The sequence below is a fragment of the Amblyomma maculatum genome, chromosome 2 (genome assembly GCF_055883805.1).
Source record: "Amblyomma maculatum isolate TAMU_Amacu chromosome 2, ASM5588380v1, whole genome shotgun sequence".
In the NCBI taxonomy this organism is placed as follows: domain Eukaryota; kingdom Metazoa; phylum Arthropoda; class Arachnida; order Ixodida; family Ixodidae; genus Amblyomma; species Amblyomma maculatum.
In genome coordinates, this window is record NC_139345.1 from 151,342,729 (window position 1) to 151,353,417 (window position 10,689).

Consider the following 10,689-nt stretch of genomic DNA (forward strand, 5'->3'; position numbering starts at 1 on the left):
ATCCAAAAAGACAGGAATAGGGGCAGGAGGAGGGAAAAGCTCTACCCCATTACCAAATGGGCCGAGTTCAGAGAACGAGTGAAAGACATCCCACTTGCAGGTGACTTCCTGGATTTTCTTGGACGTTGCGCCAAGAACTCCACAATCACCTGCGCAGTACCACTACATGCACCAGTCCCGGACCTACGTCTACTTGGACTTAGGGCCTCCACACGAAGGGCTGAGCGAGTGGCCGAGTGCACCCACCATCCCGAACATTGGAAGGCCTTCCGTAGGATCGATGCTTGCTGCCGTCGTCAGGCCAATCGTCGCTCCCGGGAAAGCTGGGCCAGCATTTGCCGGTCCATACAGTCAGCCAGACAGTCCTCTGCTGCCTGGCGCATCCTCAAATCCCTTTTGCAGGTTGCCTCCAATCGACAACCTGTCCTGGGAGCAGCCATCGCAAGAGGCATTTCCTTTCAAGACTTGGCCGAGCAACTTGCCGACTGTCTTTCCAAGTCAGTCACGCCCCCCCCCATCCGCTGGACTTCCAGTGGCGAATCCCCCTTCGCCCCTTCGGGCTACCCCTTCACCGCCAGCAGCTTTGGCACCGACCATCTCTGCCCTCTGCAATGAACCCATTGCCCCTCATGAGCTTCACCGTGCCCTCAACCGCTCGAAGAAGAAATCAGCTCCTGGCGCTGACGGACTTACACTCCAGATGCTCCGTAATCTGGATGCCCCGGAGAAGAAGCGCCTCCTCGCAGTCTTCAACGACACATGGGACAGCAGCATACTACCGGACAACTGGAGAAATGCCATCGTTGTTCCCATCCTTAAGCCCCGTAAGCCGGCTAAACAACTATCCTCCTACCGTCCTGTATCTCTCACATCTGCAGCCTGCAAGACTATGGAGTTCATTGCCCTGGAACGACTCACATGGATCGCCAGAGCAACCAACTTCCTTCCAGAGATGCAGACAGGATTTCGGAAGCACCGCTGTACTGCAGACTCTATAGCGGATGTGGTCTCCACCCTTGAGGAAGCCAAATATGCGGGCGACGTTGTCTTCCTGGTTCTTCTGGATGTCCAGTCCGCTTTTGACAACCTGCCCCATACCATCATTGAGCAGGCTCTGGATGCCCTTGGAGTGTCTGGGAAACTGCGTCGCTTTGTCTCGGCATTCCTCTCCAATCGCTCCTTCCAAGTTCGAGTTGGGCAAACACTTAGCTCTCCTCGTCCTGTTACATCTGGGGTTCCCCAAGGATCAGTCCTCAGTCCTTGGCTGTTCAACCTCGTCCTAGCTGGCCTACCGAACTTCGTTCAGCAGATCAGAATCCACAAAGTTTCCTGCTCCATCTATGCAGATGACATAGCCCTCTGGATCCGAGCTCCGAAGAGACGTATTGTCTCCGCTAAGAAGGCTATGCAGCAGGCACTGGACGGCGTCCAGTACTTCCTATCATCCAAGGGATTGACCCTCTCGGCTACTAAGTCTGAGGCCCTCGTCTACCATCCCAGAGGAGCACGGAGTTCCCGCCGTCTTGCAACTTTGCATATCGAAGGAACCCCTCTTCCATGGAAACGCCAGGTAAAATACCTAGGTCTCACAATTGACGACCGTCTCACCTGGATCCCAGCTGACAAAGGCCTCATTCCCCATCTTGATCGTGTGGGAAGAGCAGTCCAGCGTCTCCTTGCAAATGGCAATGGTTGTTCTTCCACTTGGGCAATCAAGCTCTTCGAGGCAGCGGCGACATCGGTCATCCTATATGCCCTTCCCTTCGTCTCCCTTCGGTCGACTCGAGTCATTCGTCTCGACACGATTCGAAGGCGCTGGATTAGAAGATTCCTCGGAGTCCCTCAATCCTCACAGATTCCCGCTACCCTTGCGGAAGCTGGTATCTATCCTCTGGATTTTCTACTCGCCCAGAGGGGACTGACCCACATTGATCGTCTCAGCCATGCTCCAGATGGGGCCTCACTCCTAGCACGGCTGCACAGCAAATCCCAGTCTCGTATGGGTAAGCTGTATACAGTGTACAGAGAAATCATCGGTCCTGTCCCAGGTTTCTCTTTCCTACCCCCTCCACCCAATCGACGGCAATAGGGTCAATCGTTTCTGTGGTCCCTGTTTTTGCGGCGGTGTGGATGACGTCACTCCGGCTGTAGTGCCTTTCGTGGAAGGAGCGGGAGTTAGGCCGCAGTTGGTAGCTACCGCCTAGCGAGTTGGAGCCCCTGTTTTTGCGCAGCTGTGCTTGGCGGCGCGCCAAAGGTCACGCTAAACGTTAATGGTAGCCACCGCTTCGCTACGGGAAGGGCTGAAAAGTGAAAGTAGTATTGCTTTCGCAGTAAAAAAAATGATAATGACGCACCTGCCTTAGCCAGACGGTTAAGCAAAACCGTGCACAACGCAAGAAAAATCATTACGTCTACAGATAAACTGCACAGGCTTGTAGGTACACAATAGGGCGGTGGAAAACGATTTCCTTCACCTGGTTTTTAAAGGTTACGCAATTAGCAACAAAATTTGAATCACCTAAAAACCATAACCAGCAAAAACACGAAGGCATTGTGCGACTTGCCATTTCTTTGACATCTACACAGAACTGGCAGCGAACACAAATTTTAGAACAGACGTTTTTGATCCATAAATAAAAAGACACACCAGCGCAAATTTCACGCACATCAAGGTATACATGACTCCAGCAATTTAAAGAGCAAAACAGTAGCCTAGGTGTTCACTTCCTGAAGCTTGGACAGCTTACGCAGCTCCTGTGTCTGATATTTCGTATCAGCTTTTTGGCCTTTGCAAAACTGCCTCATTTTCATGGCAACATAATTGTGTAGCACGGTTGCCACAACTTCCTTTTTAAGGTCGGAACAGGAGAACTTAAAGTTGTAGTTGTCAAGCATGTTGTCTAGCGTCACTTCATACGCATTTCGCAGAGCTGCATGCTTTTGAAGTTCAATTTCAGTGGCATGGAGCAAGTGAAACATACTTCACTTTGAGTGCATAAGACCTCGTCTATTTTTCCAGAGAACAACGCTGCTTTCTGGCTATTGATGAAGGGCACTTTCTTCCAATGATCTTTTACGGCACTTCGTATAGGTGGTATTCTTCAAGACCGTGCGGCATATGAAGCTAACTAAATAATAAATTATGCAGTCGACAGCTGCCGGTATCTCATACAATTGTCTAACGCAATGTAAACCTCAGCCTTAACGGCAACCAAGCCATCTAGCTTATATTTCAGCAGCTGAACGTGTCGCTCAGATTTGGCATTGTGATCAAAAGCAACTTTCAAGTCGTTCAACGTTAGCACAGGTATACCGTGCATAGATTCCACATTATGAACTTGACGATTTCCGAATTTAGGGGGCTTAATTAGACTATAGACTGATCGCATATTATATAGCTGAAGAAATGTGGGCATAGACGGATGGTCATTTTGACCTCCAGCTTGTCGGATAACTCCGAAAAAGCGTTCGAGCAAGTCATGGTTAAATGTTCTGGTTAAGACGTATTTGAAACCGCTCTCTTTCGGCGGGTACCTTAGTAGTTCAAATGCGGAAAAAATAGTCACGCGAAGACCTAGAGCGGTTTGATCGGTAAAGTAACCTGCTGGATATATTTTTCCTGATACCACTTCTTTTTCCCAGTTGTTTAGAAATACAGCGATGAAGTGCGGGCTCTTAAACCTCCGCTTTCAACGGTGACGCCCTCCTTCAGATGTGTTTGATTCAGGGTGTCAAAAAGATTGTTAAGCCTAAGCGTGAATTCTACCTTTGCCTTCACATTTTCTAGTGTTTTTGTTCCTCTTTGAGACTAGAATTCTAAGCATTTGGCTACACTCATGCTGAAAAGTTGAGTGGCTAGCTTTACCCGCACCTTTTCGGCCGTTGAAAGATTTATCTTAAAAAGTGTTAATTTAGGGCAGACACGCAGGCTCCCAGGTTGCGTAGAATCGTTTACAAACAGCCTATCAAAATGTGCCCATTTAACGCGATCCCTGCTCACCCACAATGCTTTTTGTGCGTGTAAAACGTTCCTTATGGATTTCTTGAGATAGGGCGCTGCCCAAATGAGTGATAGCTCATAGAGTCGAGCGCCAAGCTGACTGGAGCGGCGTCGCATGCATATGCGGTGATAGTTTCCGTTCGAAAAGGGAATGTCAATATATTGTCGCCGGTACAACGTACGTAGGAGCGGAGGTACACCAAATTTGCGGAAGGAGCTCATAGCAATATATTGTCGCCGGTACAACGTACGTAGGAGCGGAGGTACACCAAATTTGCGGAAGGAGCTCATAGCGGGGGATCCCGGCCTCGGCGGCTGCGTTTCGATGGAGGCGAAACGAAGAGGCGTCGTGTGCTGTGCGATGTCAGCGCACGTTAAAGATCCCCAGGTGGTCGAAATTACTCCGTAGCCCTCCACTACGGCCCCCCTTTCTCTCTATCCACTTTCACTCCCACCTTCATCCCTTCCCTTACGGCGCGGTTCAGGTGTCCACAGAGCAAGTGTGACAGATACTGCGCCTTTCCCTTCCTATGAACCAACCAACCAACCAACCAACCATCATAGCGGGGAGCGCGCTGTTTAAGCTTCCAGGGCTTGAGAGTCTAGTAAGAGGGGGGATGTCCCTTCCAGGTTGCCTACAGCAGTTAAGAGCTTGTCATGGGTTAGTAGAAAGGTTCTTTCTTTTGTCGCAAGTCTTAATGAAGTGAAAGTACGCAAGGACAATTCAGTCCAAGTTGCGTTGTCATGCAACTTGTGTTATTTGCGGTAACTCTAGTGTAACTGATATTGCTGCCAGTGAGGTGGACACTGCCTGCTGGCCTATGATTAAGCTTTGTTAGAATACGGAACTGGGCAATAGCACCTCAGATAATAACTGAAACGCCGTTATTCGACGCAAAGGAGCGAACGCCTAGATCTGGATACGGCGGCTGCGTTTCGATGGAGGCGAAACAAAGTGGCGTCCGTGTGCTGTGCGATGTCAGCGCACGTTAAAGATCCCCAGGTGGTCGAAATTACTCCGTAGCCCTTCACTACGGCTCCCCTTTCTCTCTTTCCACTTTCGCTTTCACCTTCCTCCCTTCCCTTACGGCGCGGTTCAGGTGTCCACAGAAACAAGTGTGACAGATACTGCGCCTTTCCCTTCCTGTGAACCAACCAACCAATACAAAGCCACTCTAAGTTGCATATACGAGATCGCATAACTACCGGAATATGCGCTTGCACGCCATTTTCTTCGCTCTGCGGATGAACAAAACGTTCCGGCAGATGTCGACAAGGCAAACTGACTGCGCAAGATTATGGCGCAATGGGAAGGCGAACCGCAGCCCCGGTAATAACTTTGCAATTAACTTTGTAATTAACGTTGCTAGCTTTGATTGCACGCACAGAGGCATTGCCCGGTCCTCAAGCGCAACTATGCGCTCAAGGACATGATCGCGTTATTGCCACGAGTCGTGTGTCCAGAGGAGTGGCGACGTTCGAGGTTGCTGAGATGTTTTCGCCGCTGGAAGCAGAAAGCCCCTAGGTAGGGCGGAATCGGCGGACCCATACTAACAGTCATCATCATTATCAGCTTAACTATACCCACTGCATGGCGAATGACTCTCCGATATTCTTTTATTATACCGCTCCTGTGCTAGTTACATCCACTTGACCCCTGCGAACTTCTTACCCTGCTCCGCTAACCGTACTTCCGCCGCCCCTGCTACGCTTTTACTTCTCTTGGAATCACGTTCGTTACAAGGGACCATTGGTTATCCTCTCTTCGCACTATATGTCCTGTCCATGCCAATTTCTTCTTGATTTCCGCAGAATAGAACTTGAGTTATTTCTCTGACCCACTCTGCACGCTTGCCATCTCTTAATATTACTCCTACCGCTTTTCTTTCCATATTGCTTTGATTTGTCCTCAGCTTGAACGCTCTTCGTAGCCCCCACGATTCGGCCCCATAGGTAAGTACAGGTCAGATATAACTGTTGTATACTTCCCTCTTGAGGGATACCGGTAAGCTGGTAGTCATAGGCTGCGAATGCTAGCCAAATGCGCTCCACCCCAATCTGATTCTCCTTGTTATTTCCCTTTCGATTTCCGGGTCTGCTGTTACAACCTGTTCTAAGTACACATATGCTCCCACTACTTCTAGTGCCTTGCTACCTAACGTAAATTGCTGTTCCTTCCCGAGGCTGTTGACATTACATTTGTCTCCTGTATATTTATTTTCAAGCCTACCTTTCACACACCCATATCAACAGTACTTCCCAGACAAAGTGGCTGTAGATGCGAAAACTGCACGGGCTGAAAACTGCACGGGCCTAGCGAAACCCAGAGAAGACTCCGCGTGCATCGCTGCAACACTCCAGGCCAGCGACCTAGCCGCGACAACGATAAAAAGCCACGTCCGTGATATCACGCAAACAGCGCCTCCTGCTGAGCGACAAGCCAAGCGACTCCAAGGAAAAAAGCGGCACCCATATGGAGTTCACAATCCTCCTCTCCCAAAATTCCCCCTGTTCTGGCCAATCAGGAGGGTCAAGGGTCTGAGGACGATTCCGTCCCGAGCCTTCGGGCCACCGCTTCTGGTGCTACGGCCGACAAAATTCATAGTGAAACTCAGGGCCTCAGGGAGGGCAAAGCTCCGCTGGGGAACCAGCCCGATGGCCACTCCAGACCTCCCTCGGGCGGGCGGGAGGGCTTAGGCTCCCCGCCCGACCAGGCGGTCGCAGATCACTTTCCCCCACCTCCGAAGCGGAAATCTCTCTTGTCATCGCGGACTTTGAGGGACGATTTCGGGCCTAGGAAGTACGGGTCCTTAATCCGTCCTGGGACCGCCTGTTTGGAAAGTCAATGATGGCCTGAGGGCCGACGTACACTTCCCAGCATGCCCAGTTCGGCATCACTGAGCAATTGCGTCAGGCTTAGCGGACGTCTCTGTACACCTTTAGACCCTACCTCAAACCGCTGCGCCAACCGCCGGGAGATCCCGCCGTGGGCACCAACACCAAGGCTATGCCGAGTACCGATTCTGGGTCGGCTGGTGCCAAGGCCAAGGCCGTGGCCAAGAGGTCGGAGCCTGAAGGCTGCCCCCAGTGGCGTTTCGCCCCCCCCCCCCCGCCTCTCTGGGTACTCTAGTCCTTCCCCTCTTGGCCTCCTTCCCCCGGAGATGCCTGCGGAGAAGACGGAGGTGAGGGGAACAAGCGTATGGTGCTGGCTGTTCGTCCTTCTCCTCTCCTTTCATCTTGACGAACAGCATCAGGGCAGACGGCGGTGGTGGTAGTAGTGCGACGCCCGATCGCGCGGATGCTGCTCCGAAACCGAGGAAGAACGTTGAGAGCTCGCAATAAACATCTTGGCCGGCTAGCATTGCCTCGGTGTGTCGTTCTACACGGCCGTGGCGCTGGGCCGAGTTAGCGGCGGAGCTGGGCAGAGCCCGGGCCCCCTTTGAAAACCCCCAAGATGTGTTAGGACGAAAGTTTTTGATGGCTCATGCTGTCGTGGCTAATGTGTGTCCCGCTTTTGCGGCATTCTGATTGGCAGAGGCGCGATGCGTTCCTGCCATCTACAGCCCTACACCTGAACGCGCGCCAAGGAACGCCACGCGACAGGAGCGATGGTGTACCGTCCAAATGCACACGACGCAGAACGTGTGACAGATACTGCCCCTTTCCTTTCCTTTCCTGTAAACTAATAATATATGTAGCACTGTAAAGAATGACGACAAGAGGCTAACAATGGGAGGCAAATTATAGGATAGGAAGAAGGCCTTCACCATTCTCCTCTTAAGACACATCTACAAAACCCTCTAATTTTTTAATATAAGTGCATGTATTAAAGCAGTGCCATTAAACTTCCCTTTCGGAATCAGTCACTTTCAGAAGCAGATTTTGTTTTGTCATATAGTCTCTGAAAACTCATTTTCTTTACATTTCAGGCCTCGGCTACCCTTCTACAGTGCAAACTGAAATGCCAGTATCTAGTGCAGGTACCATATTATTACAACGGCATGTTATATCACCACAACGTTTATTACTACGAGCTGCACAACACATTGGATTACATGTTCTGTGCGGCAGGAAAGGTAAACAAACGTCTGTCTACAGTAGCGTTTGAAAGCCGCCCAGTCGAAAAAAACTACAGAACTTTGTCAAAAATACGACGAAATATCCTGTAGTTCTGTCGTAACCATCAGATATTTCTCTAGTTCTGTAGTACTTTTCTGTAGTTCTGTAGTTTTTCTGTAATATATTTCTGTTGTCTGTAGTTCTGTTGCACGTTTCTGTTATAACTACAGAAATTTCTGATGTTACTACAGAATGTTCTGTTGTCACAATAGGTTTCCCGTCAAAAACCACACAGAAATTCTGTCGTAACATCAGAAAATTTTCTTTAGTTTTTTCCGACTGGGCGCCCACACTGTGTGCGCTTGTAAACGCAGGAGACCTGCAGCTGGGGCCTGTAAACTCTCGCGACTGAGGGTGGCCCACGCCTGATTTTGTAAACGCCACATAAACAACCGCCGGGGTCGTTTTACTTCGGCGAGGATTTGTTGGTACTAGAGTATGGATTACGGCGGGTGATGTAAATGTTTGTTCCGGCTCTGCCCACACCTCTGTTTTAGGGACTTATTAACACAGTCCTTATTTAATAGGCACGCCATTGATTTCATGGTAATGTAAAGCTCTTATTTGCCATTCTGATTATAAGAGATGGATAACTGTCGATCGGCAAAAATGGAAAGGTGCATCAAAGATAACTGAATTCAGCACGACGTTCTCGATAAAGTAGTCAGAGTTCACATACATGTTTTGTGAAGTTTTGTTAAACTATCTTTTAAGCTAGCGCGTGTCCTGTGTCTGCTTCTCTTGTGTGTGTTTCCTGTGCTCTTTAACATTAGTCAAGCTATCCACAGTCTAGCCCAATTTCAAATTTTGTTAAGCAATCATGATGTGGCATAATATATTTATAAACAGCTAGTATATTTGGCTCGCGGTAAAGACATATTCATTTTGCATGTTTACATCATCAGAACAGATACTTACTCTAATGATCCCATATTAATGTTCTTTATCAGGCACTTTGATTAAAAAGATATTTGAAGGTAGCAAGATATCAACATAAACACTTTCGAAGTCCCACATTATCTAACTCTGAAGATGATCTCTGACCATTACCTCAACATAGATGAAACTTATTAGTCTGCCAAGACAGCATAGTTTTGATGTGCTCGCAAAATCAGTTTAATTAGGTGATGGATTTAGCAATGTTTATTTTTATTTATCCACTTTTCAGAACCGCAATCAGGTTCGGAACTTAGCAGTGTATAATACATTTTTGACAGAACTGGTCCCCCTCCCCCCCCCTCCTCTACCTATTCAAGAAAATGGTGATTTAAATGTAACACAGGAAATAAATTTAAATTTAAACCCTACGTGGATTATGGATAGAGGCATGTTCCACTGAAGATCAAGGATTGAGGTGCGAAAATGAAACACCTTTGAGATGTCAGCAAAACTGTCCATCTGCAAGATGACCGGTTTTTCGAACTCTTGTTAACTGTTTTCAGCTATCACGCGTATCCCATTAATAGACAGCCCTAGGCAAGAGAGGGCATATCAAATAGTAATTGGCATGAAATATAGAGTTCTTACAAGGTCGTGCGTTTGCCACCTTAGTGTACACATTAAAGAAAAGAACCTCTGTGCCCTGCACCTACATGGTCGTGGATGTATAATGTGTGGTCAGACATAGAGCCTATCAACCAAGAAATTGTTTAGATTGGCATTACAGCTCATTTTAAGGAGTTTGATCATGATTTTTTAAGTAAATAAATTCAAATTATGGTAAATTTGGGTCGCTATGATGACATGACTGTCATTGTGTTGTCTTTTTTTCACGTTAGTATCAATAATTAGAATAAGCAGTAATGCAGTTGACTCGGTAATAGCTATAATTACTATTTATGTTTTGGAGGTGATATCAACGCTTTTCACTTTTTAGGTCTGTATCCGCGGTGTCTGCCAGAATCGACCTGCTGACGTCTCAAATGTACCGCCGACAAACAAGCCTACAAAAACCACTGCTGTGTCAACAGATGAATGCCATTGCGAATGCCCTACCACACCTGCGTCCAAAACGGCCGCACGGAGGAGGCACCAGGTATTCTAGAAAACGTAGTGAACGGCGCTCGTCACCAAAACAAACATTTGCAACGAAACACCTCTCGCGAAGTTAAGGTCAAGAGAGCAGTCACATTGAACTAAACATCTGTATATGTCGTGGTTTCGCTTAAAACATTGATGTGAACTTCAGGTGCATTGCGAAATTGGCAACACATATAGAAAGAGAGTCAGATTCTGGTACCTAAAAATGAACAATACACGTATTACCAACTATTTTTGTCTCGCTTCCTCCCTTCCTCAATCAAGATTGTTAATACAATAAATAAATAAAGAAATATAAAGAAGTGTACGATTATTATGCTTGGAATAATGCACGCCACCCATGATGCAATGGCAAGTGTGATGTGAATTGCCTGCACTTAGAAATAACGAGAAAGTTGACTGACAGCACATTGAGCTGGTTAAGCCGAAAAGCCGCCTCTGCGCTCAAAAAATTTCGACAGCATTGCAGAACCTCTACTGGAGAAATTCGAAAATGTGCGTCCATGTTCTGTGCGATGTCAGTGCACGTT

General features: G+C 48.1%; 1 protein-coding gene across 1 annotated transcript in view; it reads left to right on the forward strand.

Annotated features, from left to right (window-relative positions):
- Positions 1-10,442, forward strand: part of LOC146200180 (venom metalloproteinase antarease-like TserMP_B) — a 58,418-nt gene extending 47,976 nt beyond the window's left edge. The window contains exons 12-13 of the mRNA XM_084595416.1: positions 7,930-8,076; positions 9,996-10,442. Of these exons, the coding sequence (XP_084451542.1) occupies positions 7,930-8,076; positions 9,996-10,163 (315 nt within the window). The 3' untranslated portion in view covers positions 10,164-10,442. The remainder of the gene's footprint in view (positions 1-7,929; positions 8,077-9,995) is intronic.
- The last annotated feature ends 247 nt before the right edge of the window (positions 10,443-10,689 follow it).